The following is a 23,975-nucleotide window of genomic DNA, read 5'->3' as shown; positions in this document are numbered from 1 at the left end:
AACTACCATGGAGCTGAGGATGGCATCCCAAGTTAAGGATAACAAAAAATTGTTTTTCAGATATATAGGGAGTAAAAGGAAGGTCCAGGGCAGTATAGGACCACTACTGAATGGGCAAAAGCAATGGGTGACAGACAGGGGGGACAAGGCTGAACTCCCCAATGAGTTTGTTGCCTCAGTGTTCCTAAACGAGGGGCAAGACAAGTCTCACAATGGGATCGTAGAGAGACAACAGCTCAGCACCAGACCACCAAGCATTGACCCTGAGATGTTGCAGAGTCACTTGGAAGGACTGGGTGTGTTTAAGTTGGCAGGCCCGGATGAGCTCCATCTGAGTGTACTGAAGACTCTGGCTGATGTCATTGCACAGCCACTGGCAAGAATATTTGAGCACTCGTGGTGCACGGGCCAGGTCCCGGAGGACTGGAAAAGGGTCAATGTGGTCCCTATTTTCAAGAAGGGGAGGAAGGAGGATCTAAGCAACTACAGGCCAGTCAGTCTCACCTCCATCCTTGGTAAAGTCTTTGAAAAGATTAAGAAGGCTCATATATGTGAGAGCCCAGCAGGAAAAATTATGCTGAGGGAAAACCAGCATGGGTTCATAGTAGGTAGATCATGCCTGATTAATCTAGTCTGTTTTTATGACCAGGTTACAAAACACCTGGATGCAGGAGTAGGGGTAGATATTGTTTACTTAGACTTCAGGAAGGCCTTCGATATGGTATCCCACCCCATACTGGTGAACAAGTTAAGAAGCTGTGGTAGTGGATGGGTCGGTATCAACCTGGAAGAGAGTGGGCAGTGGGGTCCCACAGGGCTCGGTCCTCGGACCGATACTCTTCAACGTCTTCATTAGTGACTTGGATGAGGGAGTGAAGTGTGCTCTGTCCAAGTTTGTGGATGATACAAAACTGTGGAGAGAAGTGGACACACCAGAGGGTAGGGAACAACTACATGTAGACCTGGACAGTTGGACAAATGCACAGAAAACAACAGAATGCAATTTAACAAGGAGAAATGCAAAGTCCTGCACCTAGGGAGGAAAAATGTCCAGCACACCTATTGCCTAGGAAATGACCTGCTTGGTAGTATGGAAGCAGAAAGGGAGCTCGCAGTCCTAGTGGACTCTAAGATGAACATGAGTCATCAGTGTGACGAAGTCATCAACAAAGCTAACTGCACTTTATTATGCATCAGCAGATGCATGACAAACAGAACCAAGGACGTGATACTTCCCCTGTATCGGGCACTGGTTAGACCGCAGTTGGAATTCTGCATCCAGTTTTGGGTGCCACACTTTAAGAGGGATGTGGATAACCTGGAGAGGGTCCAGAGGAGGGCCACTCGTGTGGTTAAGGGCTTGCAGGCCAAGCCCTGTGAGGATAGACTAGGGCACCTGGACCTCTTCAGCCTCCGCGAGAGAAGGCTGAGAGGCGACCTTGTGGCTGCCTATAAATTCATCATGGGGGCACAGAAGGGAACTGGTGAGGCTCTACTCACCAAGGCACCCCTTGGAGTTACAAGCAATAATGGCCATAAGCTAGCAGAGAGCAGATTTAGACTGGACGTTAGGAAGAACTTCTTCACAGTTAGAGTAGCCAAAATCTGGAATGGGCTCCCAAGGGAGGTGGTGCTCTCCCCTACCCTGGGGGTCTTCAAGAGGAGGTTAGATAGGCATCTGGCTGGGGTCATCTGAACCCAGCATGCTTTCCTGCCTATGCAGGGGGTCGGACTCGATCTATTGAGGTCCCTTCCGACCCTAACATGTATGAATTTATGAATCCTGGGAGCAGGGATTGGAATCGGGCCCCTCTGAGGGTTTATGTATTGTTCTGCTTAGTTTCTGCATCCCATTTGAACTCAGGCAGGAGCTGGCACCCCATTGTTCAGGCTGGGCCAATTCTGGGCAATAAGAGAAGTAGAAGTACAAGGGTTTATGGAGATGTATAAGCAAAAAGGGAGGTACCAAAGCTAGATTTATGAAGTTATTTAGCAATCTAACTTCCCAGTGTAATTACTGGGAGATTAGGAACTAAAACAGGAATAAGGCATCGGAATACATTTGTGAATCTTGGCCCTAGTGAGTATAGGTGAGCACTGAGTCAGATAGTTTTACATCTTCATTAATAATTTTGAGGATGGGATTGACTGTATACCTGGCTGATTTGTGGATATAGAAACTGGGTGGAGTTGTCAAAACTTTGGAGGATAGGATTAAAATTCAGGATGACTTTGATGAACTGGAAAAATGGTCTGGAATTTATGAATGAAATCCCAAATGGAGGAGTTCAAAGTTCTGCACTTGGGATGGAGCAATGACATTCATGCATAGTCACAAACTGGGGGATGACTAATGAGGCTGCAGTGCTGCCAGAAAGGACACAGGGATTAGAATGGACTCTAAAACAAAATTATTCTCCTGTTGCAAAAAAGACTAGTAGCATAACAGGAATATCACTTGAAAGTCAAATGATGCTCTGTTCAGCTTTGGTAAGAACTCCCCTGGAGTACTGTTCCAGTTTTGGGCATCACATTCCAAGAAAAATGTGGAAAAATTGGAAAGAATCCAGCAGAGAACAACAAACATAAATAGAGGCCTAGGAAAGATGACTTATAAGAGAAGGTCAGAAGAACTTTCTCTGCTTAGGAAAAGAGAAGATGGAGGGGGGGATTTGATAACAGTCTTCAAATACTTGAAGGGTAGTTATAAAGTGGATGGGCACTTGGGGACAGGAGGAATGGTTTTAACTTGAAGCAAGTGAAATTTAAGTTGGATATTAGGAAGAACTTTCTCATTATATGGATAGTTAAGTGTTGGAAAAGATTATTTAAATAGGTTGTGGAATTTTCATCCTTGGAAGTTTTTAAGTACAGGTAAAAAAACCATTGGTGCTCAAATTTCTGGCCCCGTGGGACATATATGAGTGGCATGGGACTGGATCCTGCGTGGGGTTGTAGCATGGGGTCAGTTTGTGGGTGCAGTCCAGTGTGCTGGACTGACCCTATGTGCCTGGATCCAGCCACATGCCAGACCAACCCTGTGTGCCTAGACTTGACTGCATACTAACCCAACCCTGCACGCTCAAAACTGACTGCACTGGCCTGACCCATAGTACCCAGACCTCGTAATGGTTTGGCACACAGGGCTTTATTATTTGGCTCACAGGGCTCCCCATCCTCATGAGTCTGAAGCTGGTATCTGGGGCTGCTTCCAGTTGGCAGGGGAGAGCCCCAGGTCTCAGAACCATGGCCTGGGGCTGCTTCCAGAGATTCCCTGGTTCTCAGTGAAAGCATGCAGCTGGAGACTGGAGGGCTCCCCAGTGCTCAGGTGCATGTGCCCCAATCCTGTTCCTTCAAAGCTGGAATGAATGCATTTGGGCACTGGGGAGCCTGAGTCCCCAGGTATGGTTGCTATGGACTCAGTATTGGCTGCACAGCATGGCTTTAAATGTATCTGTGCTGGATAGCCCATAAACTCAGCATACAAAGACATTTAAAACCACACCAATGCTACATCTCATATTTTCAAATTAAGGTTTGATACAAACAAGCTACAAAGAGGTTCTGCATTATAAGTGGAACTTTTATGTGGCTTGTTTGCCTTTTTCATTCCGTAAATTTGCTGAATGTTTGGCATGTTGCAGTTTATGGCACAATTAACGTGTTAATTGTGCCATAAATACAACATCTCCCTGGGCTTTGGATTGCAATTTTGGATGTATGGGCCTAAAATCTGCCTAAATTCTGTTTGGGTATTTGACCCCTTTTTTTGAATCTAGCTCACATTTTAGATTGATCCTACCTAAATGGGGTTTGGACAGAATTTAGACCACTAAGGTAATCCTTGGGAGTACCTAATCACTGGGTTGCAGAATCATGTTCTCTCTTGTTTGTTTTCCATGGCTGCATAGTTCTTGCATTTCTGTCTGTTCACTGGCTCAGATTTAGTGGAAGATTTTGATAAAGCAAGGTTAATGCCCTATCCCCGAATCATGATTCGTGACCGTGACAATCTAGCATGGAGTTTTTGTGTGACCTTAAGATTTGTATTATTTTTGTGTGTAATATATTTTTTCAAATTTTCTCTACATAGCTCATCTACATGATGTGTCTTCATTTCTAACTGATGCAATGGAAGCATTAATAGTTAGGCCCCATAGCGTAGAAGAGCTAGCAGAAGATAATTTAAAGTATAAAAAATTGCAAGAAAAAAAGGAAGAGGTAAGCCTTTATTTCATCATAAACCAGTGTTCAAAAGCAGATAAAATGCGCTTTTGACTGTATCTAGAGAGAGAGAATAGTATTACAAGGCTCTGCTAATTAAAACCGTACATTTTTTTTTTAAATGAAGGGAGGATGTAGTGCCCTCTGCTAAAGCTACCAATGTTGCATGGACTTGCAGGTTCTGCAGAACCAGTCATCAGTAAATTTATTAACAGTGTTGATTTTGAGATGTATTTCTCTCTTTCTGCTGTCAAATCCATGTGAATGGATCTCTCCATTAGAGATTTTGTAAGCTGACTGATTCAGAAAAGCATTCACAAGTATAGATCAGACTTCAGGATCAAGGCTTGCAGTTGCTGTATCTTGCTTCATGCTTGATTTAATTCTTTTGTGTATATGAGCACAATTAAGTTAAAAAAAAAGCACACACCACTGTATTTACTTGGATATAAGTTGATCCTAAATTTAAGATTACATCTCCAATAATTAGATTTCTTTATAAATTTGTTACAATTTTCCATATATGGAATTTTATTATTGGAGTATTGTTTTTTAATTCATTCCCCCACTGCTGCAGGGGGGATAGGTGGTGTGGGGAGCAGGTGGCATGGCCTGCCCTTGCTTGCCCCTGTTTAATAGCTTGCCCCTGCTTATGCCTGCTTCCTTGTTACCTCCCAGCTTCTGCTTCTGCCCTTTCCTTTCCTTTTGCAGCCTCTGCTTCCCTCCTCCCAGACTCTGCTCTCTGCGTCCCTCCCTCTCTCCCCTTGCTCCACACTGACAAGCTATATCCCCTTTACAGTTTGGGACACTGACCATGGCCTCAGCTCAGCCTTTGTAGCAGCTGTGTAGACTGCATGCCATTTCTGTGGGGCTAGGGCCATTGCTCAGTACCCCAGGTTGAAGTGTGGATCGAGCCTATGGAACAAGGATAAGGTGGGGAGAAAGATAGGGGCAAGAAGAGAGCAGAGGCTGCATAGGTGGGGGTGTGTGTGAAGAAGAGGCTGTAGTGGGGAGGTAATGGGGTGCAGAAGTGGTAGTGGTGGAGGTTAGGCAGCAGCCTTGAGTAGGGGCTGGAGCCTGAGCCACAGGAGCTGCATGCTCCCCCCCCACTGCCCTCATACTTGATTCTAAGACAAAGGGCTTTCCTCCCATGTTAAATGGGGAAAAAGACCTTAACTTAGAATTGAGCAAATATGGTACATTGTAGAGTAGTTTTGATCAGTGGTGACTATTGAGCGCTTACTGAAATAAATTCACTAAAATGCAAAATTTTATGCTATCTTTTATCCTTATATAAAAATCTGTTTTAAATTAGATTTTTCTCAGGTTTCAAGAAGCTGAAGGTAAAAACAAGCTTTTGCGGACAGTGGCTGGTGGGGGTTTAGATACAATGAGCAACCTGAGAGCTACGTGGGATAAGTTTGAATTAATGATGGAAAGTCACCAACTCATGATTAAAGACCAGGTGAGAATGAGGGTTTAGTTATTTACCTAAATACATTAATATTGTTCTGGAGGTATGTTGTTCTTTTTTTTTTTTTTTTGCTGCATGAAAACCCCCAAATGTGCCATCTCAATAGTAGCTACAGATTTAAAAGATGAGCAAGAGGCTTTAAGGAAACACCATTTAGACTGTTTTAAAGATGATCAGTGTCAGGTAAGAATGCTAGAGGTCTGGCTCTCAAATAAGTGAGTTTGCAACAGCCACTTCATGTAAGCAGAACTGCAGTTTTGTTTTCTGCTGGTACCCATGTACTCTTCCTTCCTCTCCCTTGGATGGGGAATGGAAGAGCGGAGCACTGTGGAATGCTGGGGTTCCCAGGGACTCCTGTAGCACTATATGTAATTAGATAGATGTTACATATGGTGCTACAAAATGTCCAGTTACTAACAAGTTCCTCTTTGAATGAGGAACATTTGTGTGGCAGATCTGCCATTTTGGGTTGCACTACTGACAGTGTGCATGTCTGAAGTGTAGCTTTTTGTTGTGTTACCTAGGAAGTTTGTAGCAATGGTATTATAAATGTCTGTTCTCTTCAAGGGTTTCCTTTCATTAATTGAAAAGATTATATTGGAAAAGAATAGAGTAGTACAGATTTAGCATGTTTGTCACTTACCACGTTAAAAAGAATATTAATGTTGATATCTATCATTTTAATTGTTGCAAAAACTCAGTCCTAAAAAATGGCCCCAGTTTTGTAACAGATAGGATGAAGATAGACTTCTGTACTCATATGGAGCCCCAGTGAAGTTGGTGAGTTTTCATTTAGGCATTTACAGTTGACCTGTGTGCTGCTGGTTGCAGGACCATCGCTGGCACTCAGAATCTCTTGTTGGTTTTAAAATGGTAGTCATTATCACCAGTACTAGTAAAGCCTCACCTGGAGTACTGTGTCTGGTTCTGGGACCCACAGTTCAAGACAGTAGGCAGAGGCAAATTGTTCATAAAATTGCTGTGGAGATAAAGTGATACAATATCAGATCAGAAAACCTGTATCCTTGAGAGAACCTCAAATTTTAAAAATATTTTTTATGTCTGTGTAACACCTTTACTCCTTTTTGAAAAATAAAGTGTGATAAAGATTAGATATTTTTTAAATATTTGCCATGAGCTGAAAGGCTGTTGCTTATTTCGATTTTGACTAGATATAGTTTGTATATATAAATTATTGAGGAATACATTTTATTTTTAAAATTCTTTTGGTTTCTAGATTGAAGTGATGAAAGGAGATGTGATGGCCCATGTTAATGTATATCTTCAAGAACTGGAAAAATTTAAAGCTCGTTGGGATCAGTTAAAACCTAGTGATGATGTCATTGAAACAGGCCATCGGGATATGCTTGAGAAAAGTGCTCAGATAATAAAAGAAAAAAAAACTGAATTTGATGAACTTGAAGTCACAAAGGACAAATTGATGTATGTTTATTTCTTTGTATTTTTGGTTGTAGCCATAGACATAGGCAGGCAGGTTCTTTGGGTAGATGTCATATCTTTCATTAGACCAACTAAGTCTAAGTCTGCTTGGTTGGTTTAATAAAAGATATATTACATCTCCCCAAATAACTTGGTCTGCCTATTCCTTTGTATGTATTATTTATATTAATGTATGCATGCTTTGCAGTAATATTGTTTAACTTCAGCTTTTAGACAGGTGAGAAGATGTAGACTAACAATTAAATACAATCTCAACTGATAATTATAAATCCCATTTTCCTTTAATTACAATTCATTGTTTAAACTGCAAGTGTTTATTTTACATGGAAGAACCCTTCTGGATTGAGTCTATGCACTTTAATCCATGTGGTTTTTAAAAAAATAAGATACAACCTATAGAGAAGAAAAAATTTTGAAATCTTGTGAGGAAAAGCAGTTACCTTTTCTTAATTCAAAGGGAGGAAAAATTATTGAAAATAAAAGGTATATAAGGAACGTTTTTGTATTGGAACTTGTCTCTTAGGAGGAAATATGAGAAAATGTGTTCTGCAATAAAATAAAACAAATGTACTTATGTGGCCAAAGTTAAGCACGTGTGGCAGAATCTCTAGGATTACAGCTCTAATGTAGAATGATATGCTAATAAAATGATCTTTTTTTAGTGAGGATTGCCATCATTTTGAAATAGAAGAGCCAGATTTCTCCTTGGCAAAAACTGTATGCAAGGATATTGAAAGCTGCGCAGAAGTATGGTCACTTTATGAAGAGTTTCATCAAGGTTTTCAGGAAAAAGCCAAGGAAGATTGGATTACTTTTAGGTATGATTTTGTTTCTAACCTTTTATATATGTGTCTGTTGCTTACTGAAATACTGTATTGTAGTGTGATGGGGCAATCTCCCGTTCACAGTACCTGCCTGTCCAGGGCAGTCTGCCCGGTCTCGTCTTCCACACCTTTGATGTAAAGTAAACTAGAGTTACAATAAGCGGGAGGCTGCCCATTTTAAGACCCTGATGTCTAGGGGTGTACACTTGACTCCAGTCTGCCCTTATCCTGTTCCAGGCCTCGCAGATGTCATCCTTGAGTTACTGTTTGTGCCAGCTTGAGGCTGGGCCAAAATCAGCCCCTTGCTAGGCCTCACTCATTTCTCCTTTCTCTCTGCCCCAATGGGCCTCACTCATACCACCTGCTCTCACCGGGTCTCTCACACTCTGCCCACCCTCACTGGGCCTTTCGCGTGTTCCCCGACACAGGGCCGCACTCAGAGTGTTCTGCTCCCTTCAGTGGCTCTTGTAGGCCATCAGGCTTGCCTACATTCACTCCTTGGCTGGCCCTGGCTCATGGATAAATAGATTCCAGATTCATAGTTTCCAGGGTCAGAAGGGACCTCCATGGGCCATCTAGTCCGACCCCTTGCCGCTGGCAGGCAAGAAAAGGGTCATCAAACCTGGCATCATGTGATTCCAGCCAGGTGCCTGTCCAGTCTCCTCTTGAAGACCCCCAAGGATGGGGCGAGCACCACCTCCCTTGGAAGCCCATTCCAGATCCTGGCAACCGTGACCATGAAGAATGTTTTTCTAATGTCCAGTCTAAACCTACTGTCAAATAGCTTATGGCCATTGTTCCTTGTTATTCCTGGGGGTGCCCTGGTAAACTGATCATTGCTTACTTTGTGTTGCTCTCCCCTTATGAATTTGTATGCTGCCACAAGGTCCCCTCTCAACCTTCTCTTGGAGAGGCTGAAAAGATTAAGGTCCCTTTAGCTTTTCCTTGTAAGGCCTTCCCTGCAGGCCTCCAATCAGATGAGTGGCTCTTCTTTGGACCATATCCAGGTTGTCTGCATCCCGCTTGAACTGTGGCATCCAGAACTGGACACAGTACTCCAGCTGCGGTCTGACCAATGCCACATAGAGAGGGAAAATCACCTCCCTGGACCTGTTTGTGAAGCACCTACGGATGCACAACAGGGTGCAACTGGCTCTGCTGACTACTTCATCATATTGATGACTCATATCCATCCTGGAGTCAACAGTGACTCCAAGATCTTTTTCTGCCTCAGTAGTGCTGAGAAGGTCACCCCCCAGCCTATAGGTATGACGGCAGTGTTTCCTCCCTAGGTGCAGCAACTTGCACTTGTCCTTATTGAATTGCATCTTGTTGTTCTCTGCCCACTTCCCCAACCTGTTGAGGTCAGCCTGGATCTGGTTCCTCCTTTCCAGGGTGTTAGCTTCACCCCATATTTTAGTGTCATCCGCAGATTTGGACAGGGTGCTTCCAACCCCCTTGTCCAGATCACTGATGAAGATGTTGAATGGCACTGGCCCCAGAACTGAGCCCTGAGGGACTCCACTGCAGACATCTTTCCAGGTTGACACTGACCCATCCACCACCATCCTGAGTGCGACCCCTGAGTCAGTTTGCTACCCATTCTACTGTATAATCATCCATGGCAAATCTCCTCAGTTTATTATTGAGGCTGGTATGGGGTACCATGTCAAAGGCCTTCTTAAAGTCCAGATAGATAACATCCACCTTGACTCCTGCATCTAAACATTTGACAGCCTTATCGTAAAAAGAAGCTAGGTTAGCCAGACAGGACCTGCCTGCCAGAAACCCATGTTGGTTGCCCCTCCATATCACATTAGCCAGCGGGCTCCCACAGATGTGTTCCTTGGTAATTTTTTCTGGGATTTTCCCCGGGATAGAGGTAAGGCTGACTGGTCTGTAGTTCCCTGGATCCTTCTTTCTTCCTTTCTTAAAGATTTGGATGACATTCGCCCTCTTCCAATCCTCTGGGACCTGACCTGAGCACTATGAGTGCTCATATATCCTTTCTAGTGGTTCAGCTATGACACTTGCTAATTCCTTCATTACCCATGGGTGAAGTCCCTCCGGTCCTGGTGATTTGAACATGTCCATTTCCTCCAAGTGTCCTTTTACCACATCAGCACTGACCGTTGTTCGGCTGATGCTCCCCTTGTTGATGTCCATGATGCATATTGAGGATTTATCTAGTTTCATAGTTTCACAGTTAGTAGGGTCAGAAGGGACCTGAGCAGATTATCAAGCCCGACCCCCTGCCACAAGCAGGAAAGAATACTGGAGTCAGACAGCCCTGGCAAGGTGTTTGTCTAGCCTCCTCTTAAAGATCCCCAGGGTAGGAACAAGGACCACTTCCCTTGGAAGTTGGTTCCAGATCGTAGCCGCCCTGACTGTGAAGTAGTGCCTCCTGATATCTAGCCTGAATTTGCTCTCTGTCAGCTTATGGCCATTGTTCCTTGTTACTCCTGGTAGTGCTCAGGGGAACAGGGACTCTTCCATTGCCTGCTGGTCTCCCTTGGCCAGTTTATAGATGGCCACCAGATCCCTTCTTAGCCTTCTCTTGTGGAGGCTGAACAGATTCAGATCCTGTAGCCTATCTCATAGGACCTGCCCTGCTGCCCCCTGATCATGCAAGTGGCCCTCCTCTGGACCCTCTCGATGTTGTCCGATGTTGTCTAGATTCCTATTTAAGAAGACAGAGACAAAAAAGTCATTGAAGAGCTCTGCCTTGTCCCTGCTATCCGTCACTAAGCTCCCCTGCCCATCCTGGAAAGGTCCTATGCTACCCTGCACCCTCTTTTTCTCCCAGCATATCTAATGAAGGACTTTTTATTCTCCTTAAACCCTGCTGCTAGCCTGAGTTCTAGAGCTGCTTTGGCCTTCCTGACTGACTCCCTGCAGGTGCATGCCAAGGAAGTGTACTCCTCCTTGCTAGCTACCCCCTGCTTCCACTCCTGTATGCTACTTTTTTTGCTCTTAAGTATCCTGGATGACCCTGGTTAGCCAAAGGGGCTTCTTGGCCCCTTTGCCCCCTTTTCTCTGCCTTGGGATTGTCTCACTCTGACAATCCTAAAGAATGGTATTCTTACCACCAAGGTGTTCTGTGAGCCCAAAGTATGGTATTCTTAAGGAATGACCACCCCTCCTGGACCCCCAAAACGTCTAGGATCTTGGTTCCTAGTACCTTGATAACTAATCCCCCTGAGCCTATTAAAGTCAGCCTTTTTAAAGTTTAACACCTGTGTCCTGCTAGATATAGTGCCCGCCCTTCTCTGGATAGTGAATTTTATCATCTGAAGATCGCTGTCCCCTAAATTGCCTTGAATCTGCAGGTCCCCCACCAGGTCATCCCCTGTGGCCAACAACAAGTTGAGCAAGGTGTTACCCCTGATGGGACTCCTTACCTTCTGTGTTAGGTGGAGGTCCTGAATGCAAGTTAAGAACCTGCGTGAGCGGTTAGATCTAGCTGATTTTTCCTCCCAGCATATGTCTGGGTAGTTAAGGTCCCCAATGACTACCATGTCTCTACACCAAACAGCCTCTGAGAGCTGCCTGGAAAATTTCCCGTCTAGCTCATCCTCCTGGCGCGGAGGCCTGTAGTAGACCCCCATCACCAGGTCCCTTTCTCCCAAACCCCTTGGATCCTAACCCATAGAGTCTCTGCTTGTCCATCCTCTGATCCTTATCTGAGTAGGGAAGATGTGTACTGTACTTTGGCACAGAGAGCAACACCTGCTCCTTTTTCCCTTGTCTATCTCTCCTGTACAACCTAAAGCCCTCTATTCCTACTACCCAGTCATGAGTAAAGTCCCACCAGGTTTCCATTAGACACACTAGGTCAAAGTTATTGCTCGCAAACAAGAGTTCTAGATCCTCTTGCTTGTTTCCCATGCTCCTGGCATTTGTATATATACATTTAGCTCCCCTGGTGACTACCCCTAGATTGCCCCTATACTTCTGTCTGATAGGTTCTTTGATATGTACCTGGGCTGATCTTGTGGGTATCAGCCTCTCAGACCTGTCCCATGACTCTCATCTGCATGGGGACCAGCCAGTTTGCCTGGCCCTGGATGGAGCTTTGACCCAGAGCCCTCTCTGGGTAACTCAGAACTCTTGCTCTTCGATTAGGGCCAGTTGCTTACTCATTCGGCCTCAGGTCCACTTGTGGCCTCAGGTGTTCAAGGACTTACCTGGGACTAACTGTCCCCTTCCTGGGGCCTCTACACATGCCCCCTCTCTGAGGCCTCAACTTTTTCACCCTATGGGCACTCTGTCAATCTCTGGCTTCTAACATCACACACTCCATCCCTTCACTGGGGTACCTGCTTTGCCCCTCCTCACTGGGGTCCATACTCCTCCCCTGTGTTGGGGGGCTTCAGGGTCTTACACCCTCATGGGCTCAGGTGCCTCTGCCTAGGCATGCCTAGCCTACTACCTTCAGGGTCTTACATCCCTGTGGGCTCAGGTGCCTCTCCCTAGGTGTGCTTGGCCCCTCTACCCTCTGGTCTTCATCACCCACTGAATGGTGGGGGCTTGAGTTATCAGACGCCCCTACCTGCCTTTCACCTGGGAGGTAACTGGCCTGGTATTTCTGGGGGACTGTCCTGCCTTGTCAGCTCCACCAGGCCACCACATCCTGGCAGGGTGCAGTTCTAGGTTTTACCCAGGACCATGCAGGCCTACCTGCCCTGTTCTAGCTCCCTCATTATGGCTCCTGTATGGTGTCCTCGGGTTCTCTCTCTCATTGAGTCAACCTCTCACTCTGGCCACATTCCGATCTTATAACAGCCTGTATGCTGGCTGACCCCTACCCTCTTTGGCTGTGATGTGTTTTCCTGCCCTCCCCCCTCCATAACACAGACCGTCAGCCCTTACAGGCTCTGACCTCACCTCCAGCCTAGTTGGGGTGCCAGATAGCTCACAGTGGCCCTGGCCTGCCCCTCATGTTGGGCTTACTTGCCTTTTGGCCCTAGCTCTCTTGTATTGACCAATGCAAGGGGTCAGAGAGTCAACCTAGCAGCTGCTGATGCCCATACTCCAGAGAGGGGTCCCTCCTGGGTCCCATCAGAGAGCCCTCTACTACTCCAGGGTTTGCCTTAACCCCCTTGTAGGCCTACCAGCTGTTAGTCCCCCTAAGCTCGGCCTTGTTTTAACTCGGCTGAAACCTTCTTCCTGGGAATTTGGATCCACTGGGTCTGGAGGAACATCCTGCCATCCCCATAGTTCCTCCCGTACCACCAAGGTGTTCTGTGAGCAGCAGCTCAGCCAGGTGTTGTTGCTCCTTTGGCTGCTTGCAGCAAACTGCTGTTTCAGCCTAGAGAACCAGGATCTAAAATGGCCGCCTCAACAGGACTGGCCTGCAGCTGCTGGCTGCCTGCTCTCAGCCCTTAAAGTGACAGAGCACCAAAGGTGCTCTGTCACATGGAGCCTTTTGTAATTTTTTTTCAGGAGTAAAACTTACTTGTTTGAAGAATTTTTGTTTAACTGGCATGACAAGCTGAGGAAGATGGAAGAACACACTATCATGACTGTGAAGTTGCAAAAAGAAGTGGACAAATACAAAGTAAGAACTTCACTAAATTTTGAATATATTAAAATTCATTCTGGTATTACTGGAAAATAATGTCACCATGGTAACTGTGTAAAATGGAGCTTGGTGAATATTTTCAAATGCAGTAAGATTATCATTATTATTTGCTATTATAATTTTTATCTGAGAAAATAAAACTCATTTTAAACCATGCTTCAACGTGTCACCTATTTTTGAAGCTTATCTGAGTGACATAATGAAAAGGTCAGTCATTACAGTTTTTATCACTCTGTTTAGCAGTATGTTTTAGGAGGCTGGCAGATGTCCATTTAATAGCATGATGAGATCTGATCCTCAATTCCCCATACTTATCCCTTCTGCCATGCCACATGTGCATAACAGGAGGAGTGATTGTTGGGACTGAGGATCACACCACTACTAGCACAGAGAGTCTGGGTTGCAGGTCCACCTATGGGCTGGCATATTGGGATCCTGGGATTAGGGAATGGATCATGGTCCCTGGGAGCATTGGTGTCTAAAAATCATGGGTGCAGCTAGGCTGCATACACAATTTTTAAAGGTTTTGGTACTTGTTTTTTAGATGTTAAAGTACACTGGATCGTGGAATTGGGAAGTGGTTCCCTGATCCTAGACTCTGGGCATGCTAGGACCTTTTAAAAGCTGCGTGCCCATGTGGGTTTTAGGCATCCTGCTGCGTGGGAACCCTTTTAAAAACCATGCGTGCAATACAACTTAACACACTACACATTCAAATTAAAGTGCCATACAAATGAGCCACAAAAACAGTCTACATTACATGTAAAATATCTTTGTAGCTTGTTTGCCATTTTATGTTGTAATGAGTTGAGTGGGTGGTACATGTTGCATATTTATTATGTGATTAACTTGTTCATTGCACAATAAATATAACATTTGCTGGGGGCCTTAATGTGACTAACCTAAATGTTAAAATTAGAGAAGTTGATATATTCAAATATGTATTCTTTTCTGTAGATGACACTTCCTGTCCTGAAATATGTTAGAGGAGAACACCTTTCTCCAGATCATTGGCTGGATCTCTTTCGTCTTCTTGGTCTTCCTAGAGGCACTAGCCTAGAGAATTTGTTATTTGGAGATCTGCTCAAAGTGGCAGATGTAATTGTAGAAAAAGCAGCAGAGCTTAAGGTAAGAATTGCTTTGTTGGTAATATTATTAATTATTATATACTTTCCTGCACTTACTCAAAATACAAGATGAGATTTTTTTCACCCAAATAACAGGAGGGAAAAAGCTCCTCATTTTAAACTTGCATACAAGGAAACCTCATTAAATACATTGTCTATCATTAAAATGCTGCCAAAAGCATCATGTGTTTAGTCATGGAAACCAAATATGAAGCTGATTTAAATACAGCCAACTGAGCATGACTATAAAACACGGGGCCCATATGGTGTAAACAAGCTGGGTTTTATATTGGAAAATTTTTCCTGTCCCAGGTCAAATTAGCCAGATCAGTTCTGAATCCTTTGAATCATTCAAAAAAAATATGTGGCTCTGCTACTGGTAAGTATCCTCCATCCTGGACTTTTCAGCCTGGGGTTTCAAATACTTCTATATCTGTTGGCAGGCATTCTGCATGCAGGCCCAAGCCTGTAGGCTTGGGGTTCAGATGCCCCCGAGTTTTGCTTGCCCTCAGCTAACAGCCACAGGAGCAAGCTAGGGAGAAGTTCCTCATTTTCATATGGGAACCTACCAGATGGATTTTATTTTATTTTATTTATTTGGTTTTTTTTTGAGGAAAAATTTTCATGTCCCACATCCAATTAGCTCTATCAGGCCCAAATTCGTTTGAATTGTTCAGGAACCGTATGTGGCCCTCCTACCAGCAAGTATCCTCCACCACAGCATGGGGCTTCAGATACTTCCAAACCCTTTGGCAGGCATCCTACATGCAAGCCCAGGCCCAGAGACTTGGAGTTCAGATGCCCTCTGAGTCAGGAGCAAGCTCGGGAGGAGTTTCCCATTTCCATAAAGTTAGTGTGTAATCAAGATCCTCCCACTGGAGTATTCCCAGTGGTGTATTCCATAAACACACTTCCAAGCAACACTTTTTAAAAATAATTTTATGTACCCCCGGCCAAATTAGCCAAAACTAATTCAAAGTAGAACCATAAGTGGCCCTATTACTGGCAAACATCCTCCACCCCCATCTGGGGCTTCAGATGTTCCCCAAACCTTTGCCAGGCATCCTACTTGCAGGCCTAAGCCCAAGCCTGGAGGCTTGGGGTTCAGGTGCCCCTGAGTTTTGCTTGCCCTTAGCCATAAGGCCCTTGGAACAAACTAGGGAGGAGACTCCTATTTCCATAAAGTAGGCTTAAAGCTGCTACACGTCGGTGGGTACTGAACCACGCCAGAAGTGCAGTTATTTTTTTTTTATTATTTTTTTATTAAAATATATTTCTATATCTAGAAAGAGAGTTATATATATACATCCTTTATCATAAGCTTTCCATCACACATCTTAAAACTGCATTAAGAAACCCACGCTTCCCATTACAATAAACGCACCCAACCCCCTGCGCCCCTGCACACCCTCCCTCCACTCTCACCTACCCAAATCTCAATCCTTTAGTTCAAACCCCAGTTTAGGGTTTACATTCTCTGTTCATTCACTGTCTTTGTTGCTGTTGCTCTTGATGTCACTGTCACTTCTGCTGCTGCTGATCCTGTCGTAGTCCTTCTCGCTGTCTCCAGGTCCAGTTGCATCTCTGTCCTCTTTGTTCTCTGTGTCCACTTTCCCTCCCGGGGGGTCTTTGAACAACCTGCACCAGGTGTTGCTTTTCCAGATTAAGTTGGCTACGTGTTCTCCATCCTCACTCGCTGATTTCTGGTGGTAGGACTGAAGTGTGCTCAAAAACATTGTAACACAATCTGTTTCTTTGAGCTCAGCGTGCCTGTATACCAGGAGATTCCTGTATTGCCACAGAGCACTCCTGACACAGGACACAAACTGGTTGACAAATTTTGTCTGGGACCCTTGCTGCTCAGTCTGGTGTCTGTATATTGCTGCCTCCCTTGTCATTAGCCTGGCTTCTGTCACTCTTTCAAGGAGCTGGCTTACCTTTTCCCACACACCCTTGGAATACAGGCATTGCCATAGGAGGTGGTCAATGGTCTCTGCTTCTTCTTGGCAAGTTTCCCTGGGGAAATTGAGTCGACTTCCTCATCTCTCCCTGTACCTCCATGCCCTCACTGGGCGTACTTGTACTATCAACCAACTCAAGTCCTTGTGGAAGATACAGTTCCAGATGGATTGGCAGTCCTCATCAGGGAGTGTCTCCATGGTTGTTAACCTGTCTCTGTCTCTGATTGCTCTCTGAATCTTTTTGTGGTTGAGCATAGTTGCTGGGCTTTCCTTCTGTAACTCATACTCGCTGTGGAACTCATTCAGGACCCTGTAGAACCAGGACTGCTCCATGGTCTCCCATTGGTTGATGTGTATACCCCCCACCACCTCAGAAGGTAACCTGCAAAAAAACTTTACTAGACAGGATATTTTGGTCTCTGGCCTGGTCACCAGCTTACAAAATTGGCTCGTGTACCATGCCTGCAGGAACAGGTGCATGTCTGGCATCCCACTGCCCCCAGCCCATTTCTTTTAGTACAGGGTGTTCCTTGCTATCTTCTCCATTTGGGATCCCCAGAAGAAGGCGCTCACAGCTCTCTGGATTCTGTGGATGATGCACTTTGCAGGTGGGGGGGAGATCAGTGCTGTGTACAGATGCACTGGTAGCAACACCGCCTTTATGAGTACCATGCGCCCACCCATGGAGAGGCAACGCCCATGCCACATACTCAACCTCTGCTTCACCTTGGCCTCCTTCCACTCAGCTTCAGGTCAAATTCCACCCCAAGGATTTTGACCCCCTTGCAGAAGACTGAGATTCCCAAGGACTCCAGGTCTCTGATCTTGCCTACGGCCAGGCAGGTGCTTTTGCTTACATAGAGCTTGGCCTCTGTTGCCACTTTGTAAATCCATGTGTGCCACAGGACTCTTTCTACTGTGCACTTATTCTTGCACAGGATGTTCAAATCGTGCATATAGGCCAGGAGTTTGGCTTGTTCCTTACTTCCCCTGGGGATTTGGACTCTGTGGATCCCAGGGTCCTGCCTGATGCATTGAGCCAGGGGTTCAGTGGTGCAGATGAAGAAGATCTGGGAGAGGGAGCAGCCCTGATGGATCCCTGACTCTGTTGTGATCCACTCGCTCAGGAAACCATTTACTAGCACCTTGCTGCTTATGTCCGTGCAGTGTCCTTATCCAGCTGGTGAAAGTTGGAGATATGCCCATCCACTGCAGGGTCTCGAAGAGGAGCTGGTGTTACACTCTGTCATAGGCTTTTTCCAGGTCTAGGTTCAGCACTGCCATCTCCTGTTCACTGTCTCATTCCAGCTGGAGCACATATCTCATTTGCAGCAGGGCTCCGTGGATCTGGCATCCTGGTACTACTACACACGACTGGTCCTCGTGGATGACAGAAAGGAGGAGGGAAGGGGCTGCAGGGGAGGAAATTGGCAGATACAAGGGGACCACTTGACTCCTCAGATTTATTTTGTCTGCTGGAGCAATGGGAGGTGGAGAAATTCAAGTGCAAATTCCAATAATTAGGTTCTATACCTGGAAAATTGTGATGCATTTACAAATTTTCCATATGTAGGATCTAATTATTAGGGAGTTGTCTTATATTTAGGGTAGTCTTATATTCAAGTTAATATGATATTATATATTTTTATTAGTCACTGGAAACTACGGTGTATATTTTCCCCCAGTAAAACTGTTTCCCTTGACTTTTAAATATATTGTATGTTGTATCAACAATAATGATTTTGAAATCATATACTTTTTATTATGCCTTTGAATTATAAGTTGTGGATATTACTAATTTTTAAACAAAATGTGTTTTATATTTTAAAATAGGATTTAAACAGTCGGGCACAAGGTGAAGTCACAATCAGAGAAGCATTACGTGAGCTGGAACTCTGGGGAGTTGGAGCTGTCTTTTCATTAACAGATTATGAAGACAGTCAGGGTAGAACTATCGTGCTAATTAAAGACTGGAAAGACGTAGTCAACCAAGTTGGAGATAATCGTTGTCTTCTTCAGTCTCTCAAAGACTCTCCTTATTACAAAGGCTTTGAGGATAAAGTGTCTATTTGGGAAAAAAAACTTGCTGAATTGGATGAGTACCTGCAGAATTTAAACCAGATTCAAAGGAAGTGGGTGTATTTGGAACCCATATTTGGTCGTGGAGCTCTGCCCAAAGAACAAGCACGTTTTAACAGAGTTGATGAAGACTTTAGGTTAGTGTTATTTAAGACAATTTTATTTTGTATAAAGTCCTTGACACCTGGGCATGTCCAAATAATCTTCAAAATAAATACAAATATTACAAAACAATAGTTATTATATATAGGGAGGTGAAGGCAGGGAGGAAGCAGAGGTGGATCTGAGGCAAGTTTTATAGAGGGGAGGGAAGTTAGATTTATTGAATTGGGTGGACTGGAGGAGAATGTGAAATGTCAAAAGTTATATACGTAGTAGTGAAGTAGACGTTGTTATTTTGGAAAATAGAGATGAAACATAAGTGGCTCTACTACCCCTGGGTGTCTGGTGCCTCTTGAGTCAGTGACCGCGGGGGGTGCGGTCCTCCAGCGGCCAATCCTGCTGACTGGTGTTGGGTCCCACAGCAGCCGATACCGCTGGCCAGGGGGCACCAATCTCACTCACAATCTCACTCACAGTAAAAGCTGCCTCACTGCTTCCAGAACTCCAGCAGCCACTTCTGCAAACGGCACAGATGCTTTTGTTGGTGGCCCTGCTCCCTGGCCGGCACTTGCAGGAGGGGACTGCCCCCCTGCCTGCCAGCTACACAGGGAGTGCGGTCTGACAGGGTGTGCACTGGTGCTCTCAGGGGGGGCACATGCACCCCTGCTACGCATCCCCCCTGCTACTACCAGCAAACATCCTTAACCTGTACCTGGGGCTTTAGATGTTTCCAAAACCTTTGGTGGGCATCCTACTTGCAGGCCCAAGCCCAGAAGCTTGGGGTTCAGATGCCCCCAAGTTTTGCTTGCCCTTAGCTGTAAGACCCTTGAAGTAAGCAAGCATGGAAGACGACTCCCATTTCCATAAAGTGGGCTTAAAGCTGCTGCACCTCGGCGGGTACTGAACCACACCAGAAGAGCAGTTCTCCTGATGAAGACATGAAGTTAGATTTTGAAGAAACATTTATTTTCCCAAATTATGACTTAACCAAGAAATTACACTGAAGAAATTTAAAATAAAGCAACAAGTTTATTTATTCATAATGTGGAGAAAAGATGAATAGGGAGGATTCTTTAGAGCATTAGTTCTCAACCTCATTACATCCAAGGAAGCTGTAGTTAGACTCAAGGCATCCCCTGGAAAATGTCAGCTTAGTTTTTGCTCATTTTTTGACTGTTAAAAGCAATAGAACAATTTTTCTGTCATAAAGAGTGGAGAAAGGCCACAACAGGTCAGAATATTTTTAACACTTTACATTCCTATTTGAAATTTCTGGGTTTGTCTTGTGAACCAGGGTGCCCTGGCACTCTAGTTGAGAATCAATGCTTTACAGACATGCATAGTTCAGTATCCATAGTTTAAATGTGATAATTGAACAGCAGTGATTTCATAGCTTCATAGATTCATAAATGTTAGGGTTGGAAGGGCTCCCCGTAGGTTATCAAGTCCGAGCGCCTGCCCTGGAAGGAAAGAATACTGGGGTCAGACAACCTCAGCTAGGTGCTTGTCCAGTCTCTTCTTGAAGACCCTCAAGATAGGGGAGACAGCCACTTCCCTTGAAGCCCATTTGTATAGAGGTAAAATATTTAGGGGGAAAGAAGTTAAGAATTGTATTTTTTGAATTTTTGGAAAAAAGGGATGACTAGGTCGAACGGTCACAAACTCCTGCAAGACCGTTTCAGGCTGGACATAAGGAAGAATTTCTTTACTGTCCGAGCCCCCAAGGTCTGGAACAGTCTGCCAGCGGAGGTGGTTCAAGCACCTACATTGAACACCTTCAAGAGTAAATTGGATGCTTATCTTGCTGGGATCCTATGACCCCAGCTGACTTCCTGCCATGGGGCAGGGTGCTGGACTCGATGATCTCCCGAGGTCCCTTCCAGCCCTGATGTCTATGAAATCTATGAAATCTATGTAGGAGAAGTGACTGTCAGAGAATAGGCAGTCTATAGAAAGTATAGGCAAAGATTTTGAATATTGGACCTTCAATATTGATTTCAGTTTAAGTGTAAAATGTATGTGTGCTCTAAATTGTTAGTAGTTTAGACAAAAACAGATTAACCTTTTTGATTTGAATTCAAGATGAGTTTTTTTTCCTCCACCTTCCTTCAACATGAGCAGGAAAAAAGCCCTTTATTTTAGATATGAGTACAGGCTACAGGGGAGGGGGGAAGCAGCTGTGGATTTAGCCCTGAACTTGGGTTTGTAGTTGGAGCAGCAGCCTTTGCTCCTTGCTACCAACTGTCACTGTCTCTGCTTCTTCCCCCACTGCCACCACCATGTTTCACCTCATTGCATTGCTGCGTGGGGCCCTGCTCTGGTCCAGAACACAGAGCATATAGGATAGGACACCAGGAAGCAGTGGCAGTGGCAACTCTGGCTCCAGCTCTGGGCTGGAACTGTTGCTATCACATATGCTCTGTGCTCCATACTAGGAGTCAAAACAGGGCCCCAGCCAGAGCCAGAAATATGATGGGTAGCTAGGGAGGTGGGGAGGTCGAGGAGGGGGATGGCACAGGGGACAGGTACAAGGGGTTCACGTGCCGAGAGATGTAGGCATGGGGGCGCAGGCACCAGTGGGTGGGGAGGCAGTAAGTAGCTGGCAGGATCAAGTGCCAGGGGGTGTAGACATTGTGGGCCGATGCAGGCAGCATGTAGTAGGGGGGCAGATGGTAGGTGGGGAGTGGAAGGGAAGCCAAAAAGGGGGTACAGGTAGTAGGAGGAGCAGGTGAGGGGGACAGAAAGCACGAGTGTCAGGGTACAAGGTGCAGGTGGGGCTCAGGCACTGCGAGGGTGGGCAAGTGGTGGGTGGTTAGGTGCTGGGATAGGTGTGAGGTGTGTAGGCAGTGGTGGGGAACAGGTGGCAAGTGGAAGGAGTTACGTGGCCTGTCCCCTCACCTCCTGCCCCTTGCTGCTACTTGCCCCACTGCAGTTGTGGGCAGGACAAATGTACGATAACCCTTCAAAAATTAGATTACATACATGGAAAACTGTAATAACGTGATACATTTTCCATGTCTACAGATTCATTTATTGAGACTGTCTTAAATTTGAAGATGTCTTGGATGTGGGAAAATGCAGTATTTAAAAGAAGTACAGCAAGAGATTAACAAAATATTCTTGTTATTTTTTGTCTTTAAAGATCAATTATGTTAGATATAAAGAGAGACAATAGGATAACATCACTCAGTACTCGGGCAGGAATAAGGAATACTTTGATGACCATACTTGATCAGCTTCAGAGGTGTCAAAAATCCTTGAATGAATTTCTGGAGGTACAAATTTTTAAATTCTTATAGAGAACTATAAAAAGCAGTACACGTGCACTTAAAGAAAACAAATGGATTTTTGTTTTGTTTTTTTGTTTTACAGGAAAAGCGTTCAGCATTCCCTAGGTTCTATTTTATTGGTGATGATGATTTATTAGAAATCTTGGGACAATCTACTAATCCTTCGGTTATTCAGTCTCACCTTAAGAAACTTTTTGCTGGTAAGCTAAATTAGAATTTTCATGACAGTTATACTTTATAAAATATGTTTATTTAGAAGTAGTCATTTGAGACTAACAAATCTTGTGTAGAAATTGTTTCTTTACTTCTTGATATAACATAGCCTATAAAAAGAACACCTTTCGTAAAATATAGCACCCTTGAAACTGTAACATTCGTATAAGAATGTTGCATAACATAGAAAAATTGATTCACTTTGTTTGAGAATTGACTAAATAAGTGATGTTTCAAGAAACAAATGTTTAAAAAATCAGCAGTAAACCACTCAACTTGTATTTAATCATTTGGTGAACATATCTAATAATTTGCTGAACATACCTGAATGTGTTCCTGCTTTCTGATTAACAGGCATCAACAGCGTGAACTTTGATGAAGAGTTTAAACACATCATTGCAATGAAATCTTTAGAGGGAGAAATAGTGCCCCTTAAAAATAAAATTCTTCTGTCAAATGATGTTGAGGTAAGGGAGCCATATCAAAATATAATTCTAGAATTTTTGATAAATGCATTTGTTTTGACTTTTTCCCCCTATGTTTTATTTGCAGGTTTGGTTAAACAATTTGGCTTTGGAGATGAAGGAAACCTTGAAGCAATTATTGTTTGACTGTGTAACTGCTGGGAAGAGTTCACAATGTTCAATTGATCCATCACTCTTTCCTTCCCAGGTAGTGGATGAAGCAACATCATTATGTAATCTTAGTATTACAAAATATCTTAATTTCTGAAGACTCCTTAGGTCAGATTTGACTCAGATATATGTGTAGGCTTGAAAAACAAGGTGTGATATGTCCTAATTTTCAGCAGCTGTAGTACTCAAAATATTTAGTTTTTATAAACAGTTCTAGGAGATAACCCTTTGATCTTGTGGGCTCACTGGAGTCAGTGGACATCTTCCCATTGATGATTGACCCTGAATTGGTTACAAACATCAGCCATAGAAAGAATGTTTCCTCCCATTAATTCCAAGCAGCATCACTAGAATAGTTTCTGAAGTTCCAGGGTAGCTTTGCTAGGAAATGTTAATAAAAGAGAGTGCTTTAATGACAACTATATATAGGACATGATAATGTGCATTTTATATCGCTTGAACTGAATTTAGGCCAGAAATATTATTTTGCCAAAAATTATTATTATTATTTTGCCACTATTTTTCAAATATTCTTGAAAAATTATTTAGCCCAAAATAAGGGGAAATATCTTTTAAATGTAATTACTGTTGCCACAATGACATATTATCAACATTCATCTAATCATATGTATTCATTCAGACTATTTTTTTTTGTAAGAAATTTGATCCTGACCTTTCAAAATGATGCCTGGGCTGACTTTTTTGTCTGTAGGGAGCCACAAGGACTGTAGGGGGACTTACTTAATCTAAGTGCAGGGACCTGTCCATGTGGGCTTTTTATTTAGAACAAGGCTTTCTTTCACCTGGTTAAGCTATTGCAACCCACTCCTTCCCTTCATTTTGCTGTGGGTGTTGGAAAGCTGCACATTATCTGGTTGTCTTCTCTAAATAGAGGTCAGTAGCTTTTTCTGCTGTATCTGAATCACGTGGTCAAAGCAAGGAGCAAAAATTTAATGAGATGAGAGCTCTTATTTTTTTGCTTAATTCATGAAAGTGGAACC

General features: G+C 44.1%; 1 protein-coding gene across 3 annotated transcripts in view; it reads left to right on the top strand.

Moving 5' to 3' along the window:
• DYNC2H1 (dynein cytoplasmic 2 heavy chain 1) overlaps positions 1-23,975 on the top strand; it is a 464,482-nt gene that overhangs the window by 42,164 nt on the left and 398,343 nt on the right. For all 3 annotated transcript variants that reach the window (XM_090030141.1, XM_090030133.1, XM_090030125.1), the window contains exons 20-30: positions 4,094-4,221; positions 5,540-5,689; positions 6,936-7,141; positions 7,822-7,977; positions 13,429-13,543; positions 14,525-14,695; positions 18,489-18,871; positions 21,979-22,111; positions 22,209-22,326; positions 22,694-22,806; positions 22,892-23,011. In XM_090030141.1, coding sequence (XP_089886267.1) covers positions 4,094-4,221; positions 5,540-5,689; positions 6,936-7,141; positions 7,822-7,977; positions 13,429-13,543; positions 14,525-14,695; positions 18,489-18,871; positions 21,979-22,111; positions 22,209-22,326; positions 22,694-22,806; positions 22,892-23,011 — 1,793 coding nt within the window. The remainder of the gene's footprint in view (positions 1-4,093; positions 4,222-5,539; positions 5,690-6,935; positions 7,142-7,821; positions 7,978-13,428; positions 13,544-14,524; positions 14,696-18,488; positions 18,872-21,978; positions 22,112-22,208; positions 22,327-22,693; positions 22,807-22,891; positions 23,012-23,975) is intronic.

This window comes from Crocodylus siamensis, chromosome 1 (assembly GCF_052110815.1).
Source record: "Crocodylus siamensis isolate JL-2025a chromosome 1, ASM5211081v1, whole genome shotgun sequence".
Taxonomy (NCBI): Eukaryota; Metazoa; Chordata; order Crocodylia; family Crocodylidae; genus Crocodylus; species Crocodylus siamensis.
Note: the sequence above shows the minus strand (reverse complement) of the source record. Positions and strands in the feature narration are given on the sequence as shown.